General features: G+C 45.6%; 1 protein-coding gene across 1 annotated transcript in view; it reads right to left on the minus strand.

Annotated features, from left to right (window-relative positions):
* Positions 1 to 2,001: 2,001 nt before the first annotated feature.
* RSU1 (Ras suppressor protein 1) overlaps positions 2,002 to 25,697 on the minus strand; it is a 281,415-nt gene continuing 257,719 nt past the window's right edge. Inside the window, exon 9 of the mRNA XM_082257310.1 lies at positions 2,002 to 2,410. Within this exon, the coding sequence (XP_082113436.1) occupies positions 2,308 to 2,410 (103 nt within the window). The 3' untranslated portion in view covers positions 2,002 to 2,307. The remainder of the gene's footprint in view (positions 2,411 to 25,697) is intronic.

The raw sequence follows: 25,697 nt of genomic DNA on the forward strand, positions 1-25,697 counted from the left end.
ATGCTAGCGTAAAATGCAATGAACGTTACAGTAAGTGTTCAAAAATGTGTCAAAAGTGCCCAGAAAAATGGATGCATTTCTGATTATAGAAGTGTGAATCCAGCCTTACAACTGCCCTATAATGGTCTGAACAAGTGGCCATTAATGGTCTCTGGAGAAACACAAATGTTCATTATAGCACTCAGCTCTAAAGTGTGTTGGTGCATACAAGACAGCCACCACTTACCTGTATGTGAATGTAAAGCATGCTAAAAGTGGACATGAACTATACACAGCACCTGTATCTGCTACCCAGCACTGTGTGTCAGCCTGTGCTAAACACAGAAGTGAATGTGGGGCAGTTTGTACACACTGGCACACATCAGAGCACCAGGGGACACACTGGGCCCATGTGCACTAGCCTTAAATCTTGGTCCCATAATTAACAAGTTATAATAATAAGCTTTATTTTACTTGACAGATGGTCCATGTTTTTACGACAAAGTGGCACCTGATGGCCAGATGACCCATTTTAAGTGATATTTATTAGGAGATCCTACAACCCACTCAGTTCCTTGCTTTGCTACAGTCTCCAGCTGCTGCAGACTGGGGGCAGATACAACAGGTCACATGAAAGCCTTAGAACTTCAGCATAATGGCAATACTAGACTGATCACATTGTGATTTGATATGTAAGATATTAACTTTCCTTATTACAGAGGAAAATAATCTATAACCATTGGGGCTAACACCAACGCTAGCTGGCTTGAGGAATGATTTTGTGACTTCTTACATACAGGAACACAGTGATGTCTTTAAAGGTTTGGCTGGAATTAAACTTTAACGGCTTATGCACACTGTATGCTCGACACACTTTTTCTCCCACAGGAGTTTAGCAGCAGCAAAAACGCGTTAAAAGACGCATCTTGCATTATGCGCTTTCACGCGTCTGCCATTAGTACATTTGATTGCCCAGAATACTGGCCAATAGAATGCATTACATGAGAATGTGCCCAGCGTTAATGCATGTTAAGGAGCTTTTGTGTGTTTTATATGCTCAAAAGCGCTTCTCCTGAAAGCACAAGTGATGTTTTTTTTTTGCTAACTGTAAACCCCCCCCCCCCCCCCCCCCACTAAACTCCTGAAGATGCCTATCGTGTGCATTGACACATAGGTCAACATGAAAGGGGAGTTTGCAGGCAGAGAAAAAAAGCCCAAACGCCTGAAGAAGCAGCTTTTTTGAGCTGCAGTGTGCATGAGGCCTTAAATGAGAACTAGCCAAGAAAGGGCATTGGTAAAACATTGAATCTCCACTCCTAAACTGTTCTAATCTTGTAGCCTCACCATAGAGATTAACGTGTTTGCCCTGTTATTCACTTGTACCCTCTTCCTGTCAAAGAAGAAATGTCGGGCCAGTGTCAGGCTGTAAGGCTTCCATGGAAAATGACCTGTTCTCTTTCCTGAGCTGAGGGCTGATAACTGCCACTGTGTCCAGGGTGTTTAAGAAGAGTAAGGCCCCTTTCACACGGGCGCACCGCCCGACGGAGTCTGTTCTGCTCAGTGGGGGATCGATCCGCCGATCCCCGCTGAGCAGGCGGATGACAGCTCCGTCCCTGCTCTGTGTGCGGAGACGCAGCTGTCAGATCCCCACTGTCCTCTATGGGGAGATCGGATGAGAACGGACCGCCTGTCCATTCTCATCCGATCCTCCAGACTGATGGAAAATAGGGTTTCCATCGATCCGGACTTCACGGACAGGACCGTATCGGATCGCCCGTGTGAAAGAGGCCTAAAAGTGGCAGTTAATGATTATCAGATTACACAAACCGGAAATTAGCACATTTTCATTCAACTGAACATTTGCAAGTAGATCTGTCTGACCTGCAGAGAATCAAAGCAATTAACTCATTTAGACAATCACGACTCATGAATTGTATGATCCTTCAGAAATCAAAAAGATCTTCAAATGCAATCAAATTCACAAATAGAATTTTTCATCACTATACAATAGCTTTGGGTAAAATTTCTTATTAAAGTCGAGTACATACAGTAAAACCATCAGAAAAGGATACAAAAAATAATGTTTGTGAAATGTATAATTAAAGGCAAGCCTATCTGTTATTACCTGACAATATGTATATAAATATAAAAGTGTAACAGTTATAGATGCATAACGTATAATGCTTGTTCAACAGCGCAATATATATAAGGCAAACAAGGTCAATTCTCATGGCCTAGAGTAATGGCAGTTTCTTCCTTTCAAGGAAATAAATAGAAATAATTAGGCACATGCAGACAGGCCGTGAAAATATGGCACCTATCAGAAATCTATTTATTCTTGGCTGCCAAGGGCTTGCGACTGATCTTCTTAGATTTGTCATTGTTCTTCTTTGGGGGCTCTGGGTTTGCTTGCATGTGTCGTCCATAGAGGCTACAAGACACAAAAGAAGGAATTCATATTACAAAAGGAAAATATCAGAAAATCGTATTGACCATTTAAACCGGTCACATCTATTCATTTCACACACACAAATAAAAAGATAAATAAATATCCGTATATTGGGAGTCAAGTAAGGCAGCCTTTTTTTTAATATTGTAGAAACAGCAGCTTATTGATCCACTAGAAACTATTGCAACTACAGTTTTCTTTTTTTAAATGCCCCCCCAAAAAACAAACAAACAAAAAAAGAACCATTTAGGGTCCTTTCACACGGCCGCTCCGTGTGTCCGCAAATCATCCTATTTTTTTGCGGATGATTTGCGGACATAATGTAAGTGAATGGCACTGCGGATGTCAGCGGAATACCATCCGCTGACATCCGATTTTCCTCCTTTCAGTTCTGTTCCGTTTTTACGAATGGAACAGAACCCCATTTTTCCATCCGTTCCAAAAACGGAAAGGAAGGAAAATCGGATGTCAGCGGTGTCATCCGCTGACATCCGCAATGCCATATACTTACATTATGTCCGCATATCATCTGCAAACGGATGGGATGATATGCGGGCACACGGAGCGGATGACACAAATGTCATCCGCTCCGTGGAAAAAAAAAAAAAAAGTCCCGCAGCGGACTTAAGCAGCGGAGCGGCCGTCTGAAAGGAGCCTTAAAGACTATCATTGCTCTTTTCTTATGACGGATACAGTATATTGGCTCTTTAACCAGTTCTGGACCAGAAGGATTTGCCCCCTTAATGACCAGGCCATTTTTTGCGATTCGGCACTGCGTTACTTTAACGGAAAATTGCACGGCCGTGCCACACTGTACCGAAATAAAATTGATGTCCTTTTTTCCCCCCACAAATAGCGCTTTCTTTTGGTGGTATTTGATCACCTGTGCAATTTTATTTTTTGCACTATAAACAAAAAAAGTGCGTAAATTCTGAAAAAAAAAAAAAAAAAAAACCCCCAAAAAAAAAAAAACAATATATCTTTCACATTCTGCTATAGAACATCCCCCCCCCCCCCCCCAAAAAAAAAAAGAAAACAAATGTTTTTATCCTTTTAGGCCTATTTGTATTCTGCTACATATTTTTGGTAAACAAAAAAAAAAATAAATAAATAAATAAAAATCGCAATAAGTGTATTTTGATTGGTTTGCGCAAAAGTTATCCCGTCTACAAACTAGGTGAAAGATTTATGTATTTTTTATTTATTTATTTTTTACTAGCAATGGTGGTGACCCCTAACTGACCTTTTTGACACTTTTGGGGGGAGCAGTGACAATACTACAGTGATTAGTGCTAAAAATATGCACTGTTACTGTAATAATGACAATGGCAGGGAAGGGGTTAACCCAGGGGTGATCAAAGGGTTAAGTGTAAGCCTAGGGGAGTGTTTTCTAACTGTGTGGGGGAGGGATTTGTTAAATGATCATAGAGACCTGTGATCCTATATAGAAGGATCACAGGTGCTCTGTGATCATTTCAGGGAGAAGAACGGTCAGCTGTGTTTACAACAGCTGACCGTTCTTTCTCAGCGGGGAGCGATCGCAGGTGACCAGCGGCAATCGGTGCGGCCTGCCCCGTGCATCGGCATCCCTGCTGCCTAGTGGTGGTGGGCGCTCGCTCCCTAGCACCAGGCGTGCGACCGACGACATAGTCCTACGTCAGTTCGTACAGGAGGGGCTGCCTGCCGCAGTAAAACTGTGGCGGGCAGTCCAGAACTGGTTAAAGCCTAGCTCACACAAGCTTTAGCTTCTGAACAGCAATCTAAAGAACGTTTACATAAAGAATTTAAAAGGCATTCAGCCAGCCTCAAGCAACTTTCTTTTGTTTGGTAAGAATAAATTGTCATAAAAAAAAATCTGGGAGATGCTATTGATGGTCACCTCTTGAAAAGACTAGTTGACTGGCTAATATGCTGCCCAGCTAACTTTAAAGGGACACAACCCCTGGCTTAATTATATCTAGGGTGTTCCACCAGCAGGATTTCCAAACCATACTTCCCAACTCTGTTCCTATCTACCTAGAAGTTTTGGGTGTTCCTGCTTTTCTTCCTAAAGTGGTTGTAAACCTCAGACATGAAATATGAACAAAACATATCCCTCTATAGGGTGTACTTGTTTCAATTAAGGGCACTAAGTGTCATGGTATCAGCATGAATCTCTTCTGACAAGTTTTCCTGACACCAAGAGAAAAAAGGTGACAGGGGTGGGAGCTCCAGCAGATTGACAGCCTCAGCTCTGTTCCTGTGAGCTGAGTGAAAAGGGTGTGCCTCTTCCTGCCAATCAGCTCTCAGAGTTCTCCTCACTGATCTCTGCAGAGCGTAACTTCAGCTCTCCACCCCCTGCTTTCTGAACTGACAGACAAGCTTTATAAATTCTGCACTTTGAACGGCTGCAGAGGAGAGAGGTACAACTTATGTAGGAGGAATTGTTACATCTCTGTGTATCACCTGAGGCCAGTCACTTCCCTGGGTATATTTAAGGTTTCACAACCACTTAAAAAAAAAAAGAAGAATCCAGTAGAGATTGTGGCCTCTATATTTTTCTGGTTCCCAGTTAACTTTACACATCAAAAGGTTCCAGTCTGGGTGTTCTGAAAACAGATCTTGGAAGTGTATACCTGCAGTAAGTCTCTGTAATACATGCACATTTCCCCATGGTCTAATGCTTAAAAAAAAAAAATCTGAAAGTACAGAAAAATATCTGTTGATCCTACCAGAAATCCATTGAGCCAATAACTTTCTAATGTGAGCTGCCTCTGCTGCATGGAATCCCAGCCCTGCCTGCTGGAGTACAGAGCTTTACCTACCCCTGCCCTCTCTACATACAATGATTTATTTGATTTAGTTCCCCAGCAAAATAAGGCTGCTGCCTTGACTCCCAAGAGCCGGTCTACACACTGTGTGTAGGAAAAGGTATTTTGGGAGATGTAGTTCTGGGGGTATGCTTATGCCAATGGGAAATAAGCTCTCAGCAGCTACCCCCTGCAAGACTTTTACAAGCCTGCTAATAACAGCATGTGGATTTTTTAAAAACGGTGTCTCGCAACAGGAATGATAAAAAAACAAATCATAATGGGATAAGATATAGGGGGTGGAAGGTGTGGGAGTACATTTGGGTCATGACTTTAAATGAAAAAAAAAAAAAAAATAATAGTTTAAAGTTTTGCAAACGTTTGCTATAAGTTCTCGGTCTTCAGACTAGCATGTTTAATCTAAAACTAGGCTGTGTGATCTAAAATCTAGCGTGATAGCAGTGCTACATTTCCCATTCAGTATGTTTTTTGTGCTAATGCACATATGAAAATGTAGAAACGATAATTTGATACAACAAGCACAGCCACTGACTTTATAACCTGCAGTTGGCCCTATGCCACATTTTATTTTGTAGTGTTTATTTATACTTTATTATTACCTGACCTACTGTCAGACATAACGCTCGAGGACACGCTGGTCGCTCAGCCTTTTCAAGTCATATATATCTAATTCATAGCATGTACCTGTCACTGAGAGCTCCAAATTTCCTGATATGTCACATTACATTTGATAGACAACTGTTTGGTCCATTTTCTCTTTGCAAGAGATCTTGAGAAGCTAAATGCCTAAAGGATGGCTGCAATCAAGCTTTATTTCGGTCCTTTAAAGAATAGATATAAATTACTATTATTTATTAGAATTTTTCCTTGCAACTAGGTGGCTTAGCAGATAGCACTGTGGGGAAGTCCATTTAATAATAAACTTCTGTCAAGCAGGTAAAGCCACACACTGATTAGAATGCAACCAGCATTTTTGTGAATAACCAGACTCTATTGTTGAGACTTCAGCACTGAATTCCAAGGTGGGAACATCTTCTTTGCCATAATAAAGGGTTCCTACTTTGCTATATTGTGTATTTATTTGACAAGATGGAGAATATAACAGGAGCTGGAACATACACATGTAGTTAGGAATGCACAAACCCTCCAGATAGACAGAAGAGGTGCTGGGAATTATGGCAGGGTGACCTGGCTTGCCGGAGTATCAGCCCACCAAACTCCACCTATTACTAAAATATCACTTTTGGGTGGCCTAAACCCTTAAGAGCCGGTTCACACTACCACGACCAGAAAGTCGCCCCGTGACTTGAAGAGACTTGTTTAGAGACTTGTTTAGAGACTTGTTTAGAGACTTGGAAGAGACTTGGAAGAGACAGGCGACTTTGTCTGTGGGGAATGCCTGGCTAATCTCTTTCTTCTTCCTGGAAAGTCTGATAACAAGTCGCTTCAATTAAGATAAGGAGACGACTCCCATTGAAGTATATGGGACAGTCGGATCACAGGTCGCCTCAAAGTAGTACAGGACCCTTTTCTGAAGTCGGATCGACTTCAGTAGTGCCAATTAAGCCCCCGTTCACACTAAGGCGACCTGTGAGGCGACCTGGTCGCCTCACAGGTCGCCGTAGGTCGCCTTCCATAGGGAAGCTGCGGACCCGTTCTAATAGGAGCGACACAAGTCGCTCCGACTTAGAAAAAGGGTCCGGAGCTTCTTTGGGGCGACTTCAATGTTATGAAGTCCGTGGCGGCCGCTCCGAGGTCGTGGCGCGCTGCTCGCACCGCGACCTCGGAGGTCGCCCCCCGAAGTCGGATCGTCCCTATGTGAACGGGGCCTAAGACGGCACTGATTGATTAACATTGCTTTTGTTATGTCCAGCGACCTGGGGCTACACAAGTCGCCTCACAAGTCGTGCTAGTGTGAATGGGCTCTTAATCTGAATCTCTATTTGTTTATTAGAGATGCCAAAAATAAGAGAAGCTCTACAAAGTAACTGAACCTTCATGCAGGCACATCTAGATGTCTTCTATACGTGACTGCCTGTAGTTTAAGGGAGTTACAATAAACACAAGTTCGCTATAACAGGACCAATTCTTCAGGAAGAATCTAGAATGGAGGATTTAACTTCCCCAAAGCCTTTATAAAACACATCAATCTTTCACCTTCTGTCTTTTCAAGCATGCACATGCAGCGAGGTATGCCTCGAGTACATGATATTCTAATTCTAAAACACGTTGTCAACATGTAATCAGCAGCGCTTATTATTGTGGCATTGATGTGTTGGTTGTGGTATCCCTACAATCAATCATGCAGGAAGATCCTGACAGCTCTTCTCTGTCACATCGCTGAGCCGTTAGGCGTTCTGGCAGAAGTTCCGGCTCGCCGTGCTGTAGATGTCTTTATTAGGGTGCAGCGCTGTCACAGATAAGCGTTTGTTAGCCAAGTTATGGTTTCAAGTCCTATGCCAAGCACTACCTCCACATCGGTTAATGTTGTAGCATAATTGTCACCCTAACTGCAAATTGCCGTGACAAGAGGTCATCTGGGCATAATAAGCATAGACACATCTAGCTTCATCCTCTGAAGGCAAGAGAATGAGCCCACAAAGCATCAAGGGTAACACTCCCAGAATAGAGGTGAGTATTGCAGGGAGAACCACTTCAACGTAAAGCAACAGCAGGGCATTCAACCAGCATTTAATAGAAAGACTGAGAAAAATAGAGATAGACATAGTCAACTGTTTCTATTAGTAAATGGAAGATGTAATTCTGAAAATCGGGATCTTTAAGAAAAATATCAGGAGTTTTTATCAAGAAGCTGTCCAGCAAAAGCATTTTTCAAAAGGAACAGATCATTTATAGAATGGCTACAGTTATAAGTTCCTAAGCAGACACCTAGCATGGCTCTCCAAGTCTGAGGATTGGTAGGAGATGCTGCAATGTTTGCCCTTTAATTAACTGTTTTCAAAACTACGCTATATTACCAAAAGTGTTGGGGCGCCTGAATTTACACACACATGAACTTTAAAGCCATCCCAGTCTGTAGGGTTTAATATTGAGTTGGCCCACCCGTTGCAGCTATAAAATCTTCAACTCTTCTGGGAAGACTGTCCACAAGGTTTAGGAGTGTGTCTATGGGAATGTTTTACTATTCTTCTGGAAGCGCATAATGTGAGGTCAAGCACTGATGTTGGACAAGAAGGCCTGGCTTGCAGTCTCCACTCTAATGCATCCCAAAGGTGTTCTATCAGGTTAAGGTCAGGACTCTGTGCAGGCCAGTCAAGTTCCTCCACCCCAAACTCACTTATCCATGTCTTTATTGGCCTTGCTTTGTGCGCTGGTGCGCAGTCATGTTTGAAAAGGAAGGGGCCATCCCCAAACTGTTCTCACAAAATGTCCAAAATGTCTCGGTATGCTGACGCCTTAAGAGTTCCCTTCACTGGTGCTAAGGGGCCAAGCCCAACCCCTAAAAAACAACCCCACACCATAATCCCCCCTCCACCAAATGAGAGTCCTGACCTCAACCTGATAGAACACTTTGGGGATGAATTAGAGCAGAGACTGCGAGCCAGGCCTTCTTATCCAACATCAGTACATGACCTCACAAATGTGCTTTTGGAAGAATGGCCAAACATTCCCATAGACACACTCCTAAACCTTGTGGACAGCCTTCCCAGAAGAGTTGAAGCTGTTATAGCTGCAAAGGGTGGGCCAACTTAATATTGAACCCAACAGAGTAAATATTAAGCCAACGTCCGATCGGCCGATTGTCGGCTTGTTAGTATGATGTTTCCGACAACCGACTGCGACTTTTCGGCCGAACAAAATCTGGTCTGCATGCTATAAAATTTTTGTTGGCCAACATCAGAACGGCCGATTGTTTGTCTGTCAGTACAGATTTCGGCCAACAAAAGCCAGATGAGTAAGACTGGGCATGCTCAGAGAAGAAAAAAAAACACGGAAAGTTAACCATCACATGACATCACTTCTGAAGTTGGTTGTTGTTGGCCGACAAAATTTGTGTGCAGTCTAGAGCACTTTTCAACCAACACGACAGCACTGGACAAAAGACGGCCGATCGTTCGGCCGACAATCGGTGCGTGTGTACGGGGCTTAAGATTGGGATGCCATTAAAGTTCATGTGCGTGTAAAGGCAGATGTCCCGATACTTTTGGTAATATAGTGTATCATATAATCTTGTGACATCAGAATGATTCCAGCATTACAACAGTTCTTTCAGCCAAAGCAACAAATGGAAGGTGACAGGTGATCTTCATAAGTCTTCATAAGCCTTGCCTTGAAACAACTATTTTTGTTTCTATTACAAGTCATTGGGTTGCCCAGGAGCCTACATTTGGCTCCAGATGGCAGCCTGCAATAATCTTGCCTCATAGGCAGTGGCTCCTGCTCTGAAAATAGTTGTAGGGAGTTCTACAGTCACAGCACATAAGCACACGCTCAGTTGCATCTCAAGTCATCCACCTGCCGGCAACGCAGTATGATCTGAAGGATATAGTTGGGTAAACGCTGTATTCCGAAAGAACTACTGTCAATTCTATCACCTAAAGCACCGGGATGTGTCTATGAAACAGATCTTCTGTAATTTACACATGAAAACATAATCCTCCACCAACCCAGAAAACCTAATTCTACCTTCATTATGGTTTTACGAATCCAGGTATCCGCATGTTCAAAATTTCAGCTTGGGCTTTATCATTCATAGATCACCAAGTTATTTCTGTACTTCCTGCATATGTTTGCACAAAATACAGAAATAACTTGATGATCTATGAATGAATTTATTTTCTCAGGCAGGAGCTACATAAAGTAAACACAAAAAATAGGACCATGTTTGTGCAAGGCTATTTACCACCATTTACCAATGCATTTTTATGCTTCACAAAGTTCTGTTATTAAAGCTGCACCCTATGCAGGTATAAAAGACACTAATAATGCAGCTCTGTAATTATTAAAATACATATTTTTTTAATGCAAGCAGTGTTAGTACCCGCATTTGTCCTGGTATTAGCCTCCTGCAGTCCTTGTACAGCAGGGCTGGAGTGTGAGAGAAGGAAGCAACACAAGGAGCTATTCAGTACTGACAAACATGCTGATCGGAAGAGAGAGCAGAGGGACCAAGAGAGGATCACTGTGCCGCTTCTCCTCTCACAGGCTGGGGAAGACCCAAGGCAACCTGTCCTCAGAAGTGGCTTGAATGATGTTCGCTATGAGCCTGAACACATCTAGCAGCAGAAAAAAAAAAGCACTGCGGGGAAAATCTCTGGATTGAAGGAGACAAACAGCAGCAAAAGTAATTTTTGTTATTTTATCTTTTAAGGAGATATTCATTTTTACCTTGTTTTTTTTATTTGGGGCTCTGTTTGCAGTCACCGTTTAAAAAAACAAAAAAAACAAAATGTATATAGGGTACTGCGCCGTACAACAGATCTTCACCCATATTTGCAACTTATGCTGATCATAATGCCCCGCCGCAGTACAATAATAAATGGAGATTATCAATATTTTATATTATATACAAGTACCTTTCTTTTTTTCTTTTAATTTGCGGTCCTGGCTGTCTAAGCGATTACATCGCTAGGCAATCCCCTGGACTCCTGGGATATCGGCGTCAGCTATCCCAGGAGTCTTCAGGTAGCCTAATCTTCTAATCTCGCAGTATTTCCAGACATAATGTACCACCGGGCAATGACACTGATGTGCATGCGCAAGAACTAGAGGTGAATGCTGGGTAACCAGCTGCACTAGATCCCGGACCTCAATGTCGCGGGCTTCAGACGCCTACAACTAAGATGGCCGCTTCCAGCATTTCTACAGGGGTCAGAAAACCGAAGATTTGGCAAGTAAGGACTAAAATTAGAGTATTTCTAATGTAAATAGAGTGTTTTTTTAAGAATCACGGGGAATTTTTGAGTATTTATTATTAAACTTGTTTAAGACAAAGTCCAGCTTCTGTGAGTTCCAGACAACATGTTAGCAAATACACCCAAAATGCATTAAGCAGTGACTTCTGCTTCACTTACAATTGGAAAGCAGATTGAAAAGTTCTAAGATTTGTTTTTTGCGTGCAATCTATTACTTTCTTCTTCCTGCAGTCATCTCTGCACACCAATGGTGACTCTCTCTGATCTGTGAACAATGTGACCACATGCTTTCACACATTAGTAAATGTTCTTAGATTGGATGAGGGAGATGACATCACAATCTCTGCCTTACCCTTATTACCGCTTCTCGGCCTTTTGGCTAAGATCAAGTGTAGTATCTGTTCTTATCAGTTGGTATGGAACCTGATGGTTAGTATCGGTGGGGGCCGAAATGAACCAGGGCGCTCCGGAACAACCGGGGGACTGGGAAGTAAGCCACATCAGAGAAAGCCGGAGGGGTCCATTGCCTTCTGATTTGAATGGGTCCGCCCCTACCAGTTTGAAGGGAGCGAGAAAACCAGCTTGTCCGACTGGTTAGTACTGCTCCTGGATGTGATTGGTAAGGAACGGCGGATGGCGGTGGGAGGGCCTTTCCTCCTGGGTTGAATCTGGCCTTGCAAAAGGCTTGTCCCCAGTTGAAGGCAGGCTCACCCTAAGCTGTCTAAAGTTCTGATGCCTCCTGGTAGGATAGGGCTACACTTGGTCTGGCCTTTGGGCCGGGGTAGAAAAAGCCCGTATTGTATGTGCCCCTGGGGTGGCAGCCCAGGGGTGCCTTAATTCTCACTGGTAAGGGGCAGCTCGCCTTGAGTTTTTCGGCACCATGGTCACTGCACCTACGCACACTTTTTTTAAGCACCTGCCTCTTGGGCAAGGCCTTTTGGCTTCGACCAGAGGAATTTTTATTCCGGCCGGAAGGCCTGCCCTTGTATTTTCACAAGGGCACTAATTCACCTCTCCACTTCCCCTTCCCCACTTTTTTGTTTGTGTGTGTGCTTTTTCTTTGTAGTTTGTCACTTTCTGTCACCTTTTTTCACTGGCACGACTTGTAGGGTGTGGGTCCTCCGGCCCTGCCTTGAGTCTTGGGAGGGGGAGGATATGGCCTTTTGGCTTAGCCCGCCCCCTCTCATGGGGTCTCCCTTCGGGGGAGCCCTACTTAGTACTCGGTGGGGGCTGTTTCGGCAGTCCCCCTGAAGAACGGGGTCAGTCTGGTTTCGGCCAGACAGACCATGAGTACCTTAAATCGCTGTCAGGAGTCTTGCGCCCCGGGGGATCGAGGTTCGGGTCCTACCTCTTTGGAGGGAAGACCATTTGTGTTCGCACACCCTGTGCACTTTTTGTGTTCCTCGCGTTTGTGTGTGTGCACTTTTTTATGCACCGGGTGAAGTCTTTTGAGTGTGTTTCACACGCTACGAAAAAAAAAAAATCAGAGAACGCTTTGTTAAAAAGGGTGCAAGGCATTCCTTGAATGGTAGAACTTGGAGGGCAGCAAGGATCAATGTGTAGTAGTGCAGCTTTAATAGTGATTTTTTGCTTCCACAGAGATTGTATGAGGCATGGAATATGTATACTTACACCGGCCCAAGCTGGACAAATGTAACTATGCAAAAACAAAAAAATTATACTTGGATTTTAGGTTTAATAAAGAACAAAAATATTAAAAAAACAAAAATCATATATATTATGTCATCAACCCCAGCAGACTCAGAGCCGTCACTTGAGCAACACCCTATAGCAGGGGTACTGAATTAAAATTCACGGAGGTCCGGTCAGTAACATTTTCTTTCTCCAGAGGTCCAAATCTCATTTATTTTCTATGACTTCCCATCATAGACCCCCCCTTCACATCAGAGCCCCCTCTCCTCACATCACCGTCCCCCCATTACACATTACAGCCCTCACCCCTAACATAACAATCCCCCCTGCTATCACAACCCCCCACATCACAGCTCCCCCCTCCTCACATCACAGCCCCCCATATCACTGCTCCCCCCGTCACATCACAGCCCCCTATATCACTGCTCCCCCTCTCACATCACAGCCCCCCATATCACTGCTTACCCCTCTCACATCACAGCCCCCCATATCACTGGTCCCCACTCACTTCACAGCACCCCATATCACTTCTGCCCCACTCACATCACATCCCCCCCATATCACTGCTCCCCCCTTTCACATAAACCCCCTCCCCCCGTCATATCACAGCCCCCATATCACTTCTCCCCCCCTCTCACATCACAGCCCCCCATATCACTGCTCCCCCCTCTCACATCACAGCCCCAAAATCACTGCTCCCCCCTTTCACATAAAACCCCCTCCCCCTGTCAAATCACAGCACCCCATATCACTGCTCCCCCTGTCACATCACAGCCCCCCCCATATCACTACTCCCCTCTCTCACATCACAGCCCCAAAATCACTGTTCCCCTTTTCACATCACAGCCCCCCATATCACTGCTCCTTCCTGCCACATCACAGCCCCCCCCCCCCCCATATCACAGCTCTCTCTTGTCAAATCACAGCCCCCCCATATCACTGCCCCCCCTCACATTAAAGCCTGCCCATATTACGGCCTCTCCCTCACATCACCCCCCCCCCCAATATCAAAGTTCTCCCCAAAGAGTCCTCCCTTACAAACACAGCTCGCCCCCCTTTAAATCATAGTTAACAGCAGCAGCAGGCAGATACATATTCAGAAGAGGAATCCACCCCGCTGTGTCTCCCACCCTCTGCTGTGAGTTTTACAGCAGCAGTGGCAGCAGGAGAAGAGATTAGGCTACTAAGTGGTGTGCCTGTGGTCCGGTCAGGACTGTCACTATAGTATTCCTCCCATCAGCTCCATAAAGGGTTATGTTGGTAGGGTAAAGGGAGGCATTGAGGAGCTGGGCCAGCATAGACTGAGGGAGGGGGCTGTGGTAGGGAATTGACGCTTTGTGAAGAAGTAGTTTACAAGCACATTGCAAGTGAATAAAAAATAATTTAGAGTCCTTTCACACTGAGGCGTTTGAAAACTGCCTATAAAACTCTGATTGCTTTTGCGGCGCTTTTCCGGCGTCCTTTTTTTTTATAGACATGCGACTCAAAAACTGCTTCAAGAACCGTTTTGAAGCGCTTTTGAAGCACTTTGCGGATGCTTCCCATTCATTTCAATGGAGAAGGCGCTTTTTTTTAGCGCTCCAAAGATGCTGCTTGCAGGATTTTTTTCACCGCCCCAGTGTGAAAGTATTTATTGATTTCAGGTTTTCGTGAGATTTTCAGACGCTTTTTTTTTTTTTTAGCGCCAAAGCTCCTCAGTGTGAAAAGAGCTCTTATGAAAATTAAAGTAAACATTTGAAATACTCAATTTCCTTTGCTTTTAACTGCATTATTTTTAAGTGGATGACAGGGTCTCTTTAGGCTAATCATATATATTTAAATGGACTATAGAGTAGACTGTCTCTAGGTCAGGTCTCATCTTCAGAATAATGACTATTGATCGCTATACCTAAACTGTTTCAGGGAATGGTCTGGGCTGAGCGCATGCAGCACACTGTTCACTCTTCAAGTGTCTAGCCATGTATAGAGGGTAATGGGCAGGAACACGATAAACAACATGTCAAGCCTATAGCTCCTCACAAAGTGAAGGCCAGGATTAGAATTTGTCACAGATGAATGTATCTGCGCTAAAGGTTTACAGAGGAGATTTCTGTACAATTTAATGGTACCATTCTATACCAGCCAATGTCTTTCCAGCAACAATCAGCTAATCTTTAGATCACTAAAGTGTGGATGCAATGCATATTTAGTGCAAGACAAAAATCACCACTAAACTTACCAGGTTATTTATACTTTTTGCTTTATATGGTACTGCACTTAGATTATACAGTAATTACCTGTCTGACATTCTAAACAAGTACAAAATCTAATTACTATGTGATGTACAAGCTGCACAAGTAAACAAAAAACATTTAATTCCTGTAAGTCAGCCAAATCCTTCCTTCATTTGTGTCTCACATTCTCTGCCTCCCAGACACTGCAGCTCACAGTAGGAGGGTTTTAGCAAAACGGGTAGGGCTGACCATCCAGAAAGGTGTCGGCAGGATGAGGTGTGGCCAATTTCTGATCCACCTACATGCTTGTGAATGAACAGTGACAATGCCGATATAGCCACACCTCCTGTAACATCCTGTCTTCCCACTGTAGTGCAAGCAGGCACAGCCTACATGAGAGTGGCAACTCTGCTCTGAATTCAGGAGCAGTGCAGCATTGTTGCCACCCCATCACAGGAAGCTGCATTAGGTTGACTTCACTGGCAGTATCTACATACAGCCAAAAAAAATTTGACAGTGTCTCTTGGACTTTTAGAAGTTTTATCCTTCCAAAGAAAAATATCCAATTCTTCAGAATCACGTCTTATTCATGTCATTAGTTTTCAGCAGCACCTATATTAAAGAATGAAGAACATGAGGGGCAAAATTAGAACCAAAATCTCTGATGAGCACCTCGAGAACTGCTACTACATCCTTCCAACCAGATATTGATGCGTTTCTTTATCAAAAACAGTGTCAAATATCGCACTTGTTTTTGATGCCCTCTTTTACTTTTATAGAAAATATTACAAAAAATGAAGTTTCTCAGAATTACCCTTATCCATATCCGTGATAGGTAACTTGTGATCTGCCAACCTTTTTCTGCTCATCAGCTACCCTTGTTAGTTTATTTTATGTGTGGCCCAAGACAATTCTTCTTCTTCCAATGTGGCCCAAGAAGGTCAAAAGGTTGGACATCACTGCTGTAGAGTGTAATTCTATGTTGCTTTAAGCCAGGGGTCTCCAAACCTTCTAAACACAGGGCCAGTTTACTGTCCATTAGACTTTAGGAGGGCTGGACTGTGGCCAGTGGGAGTAGAAAAAGGTCCCAACATCAGTGGGCAAAAATAATTCCCCATTGTTTGTTTCAGTGAGCGTAATTTTGCCCCATTATTGGTGTAACTGGGCGGAATTGTGCCCCATCATTGATGTCATTGGGCCCCATCATTGGTGTCATTGAGAGGAATTGTGCCCCATCACTGATAATATTGGGCCCCATTATTGGTGTCATTGAGATGAATAGTGCCTCCTCACTGATGTTATGGGGCCCAATCTTTGGTGCCATTGAGAGGAATTGTGCCCCATCACTGATGTTATTGGGCCCCATCGTTGGTGCAGTTGAGAGGAATTGTGCCCCATCACTGATGTTATTGGGCCTCATTGTTGGTGCCATTGAGAGGAATTGTGCCCCATCACTGATGTTATTGGGCCCCACCGTTGATGCCATTGAGAGGAATTGGGCCCCATCACTGATGTAATGGGGCCCCATCACTGGTGTCATTGAGAGGAATCGTGCCCCATCACTGATGGTATGGGGCCCCATCATTGGTGTAATTGAAATTAATTGTACCCCATAACTGATGTTATTGGGCATCATCTTTGGTGTCTGTGGGAGGGATTTTGCCCCAATGTTGGTATCAGTAGGAGAGATTTTGCCCCATCATTGGTGTCAGTGGGGGAGATTTTGCCCCATCGTTGGTGTCAGTGGGGGAGATTTTGCCCCATCGTTGGTGTCAGTGGGGGAGATTTTGCCCCATCGTTGGTGTCAGTGGGGGAGATTTTGCCCCATCGTTGGTGTCAGTGGGGGAGATTTTGCCCCATCGTTGGTGTCAGTGGGGGAGATTTTGCCCCATCGTTGGTGTCAGTGGGGGAGATTTTGCCCCATCGTTGGTGTCAGTGGGGGAGATTTTGCCCCATCGTTTGTGTCAGTGGGAGAGATTTTGCCCCATCGTTGGTGTCAGTGGGAGAGATTTTGCCCCATCGTTGGTGTCGGTGGGAGAGATTTTGCCCAATCGATGTCGGTGGGAGAGATTTTGCCCCATCGTTGGTGTCGGTGGGAGAGATTTTGCCCCACCACTGGTGTCAGTGGGAGAGATTTTGCCCCAACGTTGGTGTCAGTGGGAGAGATTTTGCCCCATCGTTGGTGTCATTGGGTGGAAATCTGTCCCCTTCTTTGGTGTAATTTGGGGATTTATGCCCCATTGTTGCTATTAGAGGTTAAAATACTGCCAAGGGCCAGATAAAAGCAAGCAAAGGGCCGCCTTTTGGAGACCATTGGTTCAAGTCATGGTATTTCTTTCTAATTACCTGATATCCCCTGACATGGCTACAGTATTATGTACAAGATGACCAATATTTCCAGATATTCCTTATTCATCTCTTCATCTTTAAAGCTGAATGCCAGCACCAATAAATGCAGTTATATTCTGTAGTCAATAAAAATCACTAGAGCAGTTTTACCTGCCAAACGATTTGTATCTCTGTCTATCCAGTCCTGAGATTTACACAGCCCTGCCAGGCAGAAAAGCCAGCCTGGCCACTTGACTTTTCTCGCTCTTTTGTTATGCAATACAGTCTGGTCACCTCCCTATCCTCAACGTGTAACTGGAGAGTGAAGTAGCAGCTATAGGCCGATAAGCTCAGCATACTGTTCTCTCCTACTGTCAGCATGTGTCTTGACAGAATATAGGCATATGCAGTGTAGTTGACTGGTTCTGCTATGCAGGGAACTACAAGAGGCTGGTATTAATGCTAGTTGTATAAAAAAAAAAAATATCCTAATGATCTAGGTTTTTGTATAGGCTTTAATGTCCTTATTACAACTCTTATGTTCTGATTTTATATAGCCAGGTGGACGATGTTGGCAGTATATAAAAGCGTAATAATAAAAATAGCAACAACAACAAAGCAAAACTTTTTGATATAATAAAAAATAACAAAGTACTACAAGTTGAATTAGTTTCCTTCCACAATAACTGATGGAATTACGAAGAAATAAAAGAATTCTGACATACTAGTAATAAGGTCACGTCCCTCAGGCACACATGACAAACCGCATTAATCACATGTAAACCTACCATGTGCCCCTTGTATACTACTATCTACACTCTCTATAGTATTATGTGGTTCCTAGGATAATATACGAAGGTGATTGTGGTTTACATTTCTATATATAAACTGCGTGAATATTAAGCCAAGCGTAGGTGTACATCTGTAAGCTGCTTAAGCGGGTTTGTGTGGTTTTTAATACACACATTTGTGGATATATGCAGAACAATACACAAGGGTCAACTCATCAGCATAAGACATGCATTTTAATTAACATGCTATAAGTTTTTTTTTCTTTTAACGTTTGAATAGGGGGTATTCAATTCACCTAAGGTTTATTCCAACTGGTCTGCTGAATTTCCAATAACGGGTTTATAAAGCATGGATTCACTGAATTACCACATACATGATAAATAGAGAAAATTTCGCAGTATTTTTTATATAAATGTAAATTCAAAACATTCACATGTTTTTGCATGTAAAAGAAATGGGCTTTTTGACTTACTGTAAAATCCATTTTTCTGATGTTCATTGACAGACACAGCTCCTGATCTTCTTAATCATTGGGTTATACTGCCCCCTACAGGAGTAGGACACTAGGCAGAAAAAAAGTCTGACTGTGCCTATGGGCAGTCCCAGGGAGTATACTCACTCTCTCTGCTATAGGTACTCAGTTTTGTTACAAGCAGTGTCAGAAGAATTACAATTCCACAGAGGGGCGGGTGCTGTGTCCGTCAATGAAAATTAAAGAAATGGATTTTACGGTAAGTCAAAAAACCCATTTTCTCTTTCGTTCATTGATGGACACATCTCCTGATCTTCTTAACCATTGGGACGTCCCAAAGCAGTGTTAAACTCCCAAGGCTAACTATAGCCAACCAGGTAAACAGGAGCTCAACCAAAACTGCAGCTCACCTGAACAAAAGAAAATACACCCTCAAAGAGGACCAGAACCTCTAAACAGCAGCCTGCAAAACCTTGCGGCCAAAGGAAGCATTCGCAGATGCCAACACATCCACTTTATAGATAGAACTTTGTGAAAGTGTGCACTGAAGATCAGGTGGCCGCCTTGGAAACCTGCGTCACTGACGCCTGATGACCAGGAGGCACTGAGCGCCCGAGCAGAATTCACCTTGACAGGGAAAGGAGGAACCTGACCCTTAATGGAATAGACCTGAACCACCATCTGTCTGATCCATCTGGAAATGGCCGCAGAGGAAATAGACAACCCTTTCCGAGGCCCATCCGTGAGCACACATAATGAGTCTGACTTCCTAAAAGACACCAAAGCTGCCATGTACACCCTAATTGCCCGGTCCACATCCAAATCAATGAAAGCAATTTTGTTCGGATGTGTTGGCCTGGGACACAGGGAAGGCAACAAAATGTCTTCATTCAAATGAAAATCAGAGATAACCTGAGGAAGGGATGAAGGACAGGGGCAAACCACCGCCTAATCACTGTGAACCACCAGTAAGGTGATCGACAGGATAAGGCTGCCAATTTCGACACCCTGCACGCAGAGGTGAAAGCCACCAAAAAGGCCACCTTCTGGGACAGTGTAAGCAGGGGAATCTCCCAAAGATCCTCAAAAAGAGGCTTCTGGAGGACTGAGAGCACCAAATCGAGGTCCCAAGGCAGCAACAGAGACCGCACTGGAGGTGTCAAGTGCCTAACTCCCTGAAGAAAAGTACGCATCAAGGAGTATGTGGCCAAAGGCTGTTGAAAAAAGACCGCTAAGGCTGACACCTGACCCTTAATAGTACTTAAGGCCAATTTCTGCTCAACTCCCCCGTTGAAGGAAGGTCAAGATCTAAGCCACCGAACAAGAGAGGATGAAACCCAAGAGACTCACATCACGCAATGTAAGTCTTCCACGTACGATGGTAGATCTTCCTAGAAGTAGGTTTCCTAGCTTTTAACAGCGTTGGGAACACAGACTCAGACAAACCTCTATCCATCAGCACCTGGTGTTCCAACAGCCAAACCGTCAAAGCCAGTGATTGTAAAGCAGGATGGAAGATTGGTCCTTGGGACAGCAGATCCTCCCTGAGAGGAAGTTTCCAAGGAACGTCGGCGACCAGACGCACCAGATCGGCATCCCAAACCCAGGGAGCCCAGTCCAGGGCCACTAAGATGACTGGAATCCCTTCTGCCTCGATCTTGCGTAGAAGTCTTGGCAGAAGCTTGAGAGGAGGGAAGGCGTAAATCAGACGATACGGACGTCACAGGGCCACCAGTACATCTGTGGCATCCACCAGAGGATCCCGTGACCAAAAACACAAAACCTCTGCACCTTTCTGTTAAGCCAGGAAGCCAACAGATCAATCTCGGGATGCAACACCAGAGACACAACTGATGAAACCTCTCCGGATGAAGGAACCACTTCCCTTGGTCCAACGCCTGTCGACTGAGGTAATCCGCCTGCCAGTTTTCCACCCCGGGAATGTGTTTTAAGCGGAGAGGGATGGAACGAACCGTTTTGTCCACCTTAGAATGCTGGCTAACTCCAGAGCTGCCAGGACACATCTTGTGCCTCCCCTGGTGACTGACATAAGCCACAGCTGTGGCATTGTCCGATGGAATACGCACAGGGCATCCCTGAAGACGATCCGTCCAATGTTCCAGGAACAGTCTGATCGCTCGGAGTTTCAAGGCATTGATCAGTAGTCTGGACTCTTTCAGTGTCCAGATCCCCTGAGCAGAAAATTTGCCGAGGATGCCTCCCCAACCCGACAGGCTGGTATCCATGGTGACCACTATCCAATGCAAGGGGAGGAAGGATTTGCCTAGTCGAAGCACGAGCCACCATACCAAGAACTCTTTCGTTTCCAGCTCAGCTGGGTCTGATTGACCAGAGACTGCAGATTCTTGTCCCATTGGACCAGAATCTCCCTTGCAGGGACCTCATATGGAAATGTGGAAACGGAACCACCTCGAAGGTAGACACCATTAGGCCCAGCACCCGAATGCAAGTCCGGAGGGATAACCATCTGCTAGACAGCAGGAGACGAATCGCAGCCTGCAGTTTCTGGAGTTTGCCCAGAGGAAGGAGAACTCTATAAGGCCGAGTGCAGAGTCAGACCCAGATAGTCCAGCTTTGGGGACACAACCAGAGCAGGTCTTCTGAAAATTCAGAATTCAGCCAAACTCCCTCAAGCTTGTATGGTGATTTCAAGGTTTTCCACCAGAGCAGTAGGAGACTCTGCTCACAGAAGGAGGACATCCCAAGTAGTCCAGTACCACAATCCCCCATTGGCATACCAATGCTGGCACTAGGGCCAACACTTTCGTGAAGACCCGAGGATCAGAAGCGAGACCAAAAGGTAACGCCACTAAATGATAATGCTCCTCGTGCTGAAGGGGCCTTGTCCGTGGGTCTGGACAAGCCTGCCCTTGACTTGCCAGACCAAGTTCACTTGAATCCTCCAGAGGCGGCCCCAAAGGGTTCCGATCCTTTGTCAGTTGACCCTGAGGGACAAAACAACTTCTTAGGAGCCGAGAAGGAGGCCCCATGTCTACAACAAGGGTCCTTGCCCTTAGTAGCCTGCAGAAGAAAGGTACTCTTTCCCTCTGTGAGACCTTTAGTGAGGTCATCCAGGGAAGTACCAAACAGGCAATCTCCTTGAAAGGAAAGATCAGTCAAGGCCTTTTTGGAAGTTTGGTCCGCAGACCAGCATTTGAGCCAAAAGCCAGGCCGAAGGACCTCTGCCGAAACAGAGAGCCGAGCCACTAGGGGAGCCACATCCAAAGAGGCATCACAGATAAACTGCAGCCCCTGGACCAGCTGGTACGCCAGCTCAGCAAAGGCAGGAGGGAGCTACTCCCCCTCCAGGTCACAGCGTGAAAGCTAGCCCATTTGGTCAGAGACTGCGACACCAGGGCAATGGTGAAAATCAGCCTCAGTGCCGAACCAGCCAGGGTGTACAAATTTTGGGGCACAGCCCCTGCCTTTCTGTCAGCCGGGTTCTTAAAGGCCGGGGACTCGTCAACCTGATGCATGGTTGCCTTGTTTAATCTGGAAACTGGAGGGTCCACCACCGGTGGAACAGTCCACTTCTGAAGAAGGGACTCCTCAGAGGGATATCGCCTAGCAACTTGCTTAGGGACCCCAAAGGGATGCTTCGGTCGTCTTTAGTGACAATTCAGTCAAAATAAGAGGGGAAAGGGAACTCCCTTGCCTCTCTGAATGGCTTGTTAAGTGCCAAAGGGAACCCCCGCCTCCTTCCCAGTTGCGTCCTCCAACTTTAAGTCTCAAGTACAGGTAACAATCAGTGGGTTCACCAGCGCCTTTTCATGCGTGGTTGCAGAAGTGGAGGAATCATATTCACTATCTGAGGATTCAGGGTGCGTGGTCGCAGACCGAGCAGGATGACCCATATCCACGGCGGCCGAATCAGATTCAGGATCTGAGGAGACAGATGAGACAGGGGGCGTATTATGCCAGCCTGTCGCCCAAAAGCCACCTCCACCCAGGACACAAGGGACTCAAGGACTGCCGTCAGTGCATCGATGGATGGATGGGACCCGGAGGGCCCCGCAGCCCCAGAGAGGAAATCAGGTGGGGAGATGTGCTCCAAAGACGCCATGAGTCACCAGGTGGGCCCCACAAAGAAGTGTAAGACACTGCTAAGGGACAACCCCCACCACTCTGACAGCACCACCCAGTTGCCAGTCACAGAGCACCTAATCGATCCTCAGCAGAGAGGGAGAGGACCCCACCAGACTCACCACCCCTTAGAAACCAGGCACCGCAGCCACCATGAGAATCTGTACTGCAGGAGTGACGATCAGGAAATTAATGGATCCAGGAGTCAGCACCTGGGGATGAGGGGCTCCCACAGCCGAAATCGCATCCCAGAGGGCCCCACTGTCATGGCCACTACTGTTTTCAATGGTTCAATGGCAAACCACGCAAAATGGACTACACAAACATGGCCGCCGTGCATTGAGCACACAGGCTACAAGAGGCTCCCAGGGGATCAGGAGGGATCCTTAGGCCTCACAGACAGGCCCAGGCAGAACAAGGGGCCCTGGCAGGAGCCCCCACCAGGTACTACCCCCCCGCGCACAGCAGATTGTCCGGACGCTGGCAGCGCACCTTGCCTGTCCCCATCACCAGCATAGCGCCCTGCCTCCACCCAAGGAGGACCAGGCCACCCACACAGCCCCAGCATAAGTGGAAGGGGAGGTCGGATGGGGGGACAGATGAACAGGGGTGCCCGACCGTCCCAAGGAGGGGCCCACGTCCACCTCAAAACCCTCCAGGGGTAGAGGGGGACAGCTACTCACCATACCAGGAACCAGACGGGCACCGCTCCAGACAGAACCCCTCACCATCTAAATGGGGGCTGCCGGCCAGGAGTAACGCTGTGACTCGGGCCGAGACCAGGTCATATGCGACTTCCCAAGGTGTTTAACTCGCAGGCCAGCCCCTGTCTGGTGGGGCTATGTCACGGCTGACCTAGTGCGGAGCTGAGGTCTGCAAGCACTCGCTGGCCAGACTGGGGGGACCACTGTATATAAGTTATCCAGCCCATAGCCCAGTCCGGCAGTTGATTGTAGATCTCACAGGAAAAAAACAAGAGAAAAAGTTCTATCTAAAAAGAATAAATTGCCAGGACCAGGGATCTGTATCAGTAGCCAGGGATCAGTACCTATAGCAGAAAGAGGAAGTATACCCCCTAGGACTGCCCATTTGCGTAGCCAGACTTTTTCTGCCGAGTGTCCTATTCCTGTAGGGGCCAGTATAACACAATGGTTAAGAAGATCAGTAGCTGTGTCCGTCAATGAACGAAAGAGAAAGTTGCATTTCATGAGAAGTTAAAGTGATTGTAAACCGATTTTCTTTTTATAACCCCCTAGGCGCCGACAGTACGCAAATATGTGGCCTCTCGGTAGGTGGACCTTGGTCCCGAGCAGTCGCGTATTTGCGTAATGATTAGCAGACACAGCTATGCCAAGAGCGCACACCCTGCGGCCAATAGAAAGTTCCTGGTTCCTGCGTTTGGGAGCTTTCCGATCATGTGATTGCCGTAACAGCCAATCATAGCAGTCACATGATCATAAACCCCACCTACCAGCACCAGAATCCTCCTAAAGGGTCGGGAGGCGAAGGGGTGAAAGAACAAACATGTTATACTTGCCTGCTCTGTGTAAGGGTTTTGCAGAGCAGCCCCAATCCTTCTATTCTCGGGTCCCCTGCCGGCGTCTTGGCTCCTCCTCTTCTTGGTGTGCCACCATAGGAATCCGGCAATAAACCCAAAGCCACACCTGCTGGCTCAATCCCAAGCTGCGCTGCCATGTGTCTACAGACCCAGACAGTGCGTCTCGGGCCCATTGCCCCATCAAAGGCTTTGATTGAAAGTAGCAGGAGCCAATGGCTGCATTCATTTTTTTTTTTTTCTTTAGGCTTTCTTTTCACCTGGTGATCCAGCCAGTAAATCTGTTTTTTTTTTAAACAGAACAAACTGTTCTGCAGATGTAGCAGTTACAGGGTTGAGATAAACCACTTACTACTGACAGTGGTGCTCACAATGGTCAGCTTTAATCTAAAACCTTTAACCCAAAAGAAAAAAAAAGGGGTTTACTGTAATTGAAGCTAAACTCCAGCTAACACTTTAAAGGCAATTTGTTAGTGTATCTAAATCTGCTAATACATCTAACACTTTCTCACTGTCCCCCCCCCCCATCCCCCAGACTGACAGACTGACAATGCTGCTGTACCAAGGTGCCCCCTGTGCTCTTTCATCCAGAATGGAAGCACTCTAATACACCAGGTGTGTTACTGGCCTGATCACCGGGTGCACACAGACAGAAGAAAAAGCTTAAAAAAAGAAAACGAATGCAGCCGGCGCATTGAATGATTAATAAGCTGCAATAGATTACATTTTTATGGGGTTTAATACTGCTTTAACCACTTGCCAACTGCTCACTGAGCTGCTACTGCGGCAAAGTGGGTCGTTATCGCCTGGCGACGTAGACCTACGTCACCAGACTCTCCCCTCTCTCGGCGGCGCCCGAGGCTCGCTCCCGCTATATATAGACACAGCGGGAGTCGGGCCAGGGGAGGAGAGGCGGTGATCACCGCCGCTCTTCCCCGATCGTTGGGGATCGAGTGAGGAAATCCGCCCGCTTGTGTAAACAAGACAGTCACAGATTACAGGATTCAGCAAAGCTGAACCTGCGATCTGTTTCTGTGTCACACAGTCCCCTCCCCCCACACACGTTGGTAAGCATGAGGCATACATTTAATCCCTTGATCACCAATAAAGTTAACCCCTTCCCTGCCAGTGTCATTATTACAGTAACAGTGCATATTTATAGCACTGATTACTGTATTAATGTCACTGGTACCCCCAAAAGTGTCCAAAATGTCAGTTAGGGGGCCGATCTGTCCGCCGCAATGTCGTAGTCCCAAAAAAAAAAAAATCGCAGCTCGCCGCCATTACTAATAAAAAAAAAATAAACAATAAAAATGACAAATCTTTCCCATAGTTAGTAAAGGCGATAACTTTTGCGCAAACCAATCAAAATACGCGTATTGTGATTTTTTTTTACCAAAAATATGTAGCAGAAAACAAATTGGCCTAAAATGTTAAAAAATTTTGATTTTTACATTTTTTTTGGG

The sequence above is a fragment of the Pelophylax lessonae genome, assembly GCF_965119305.1.
Source record: "Pelophylax lessonae genome assembly, chromosome: 5".
NCBI classification, from domain to species: Eukaryota; Metazoa; Chordata; class Amphibia; order Anura; family Ranidae; genus Pelophylax; species Pelophylax lessonae.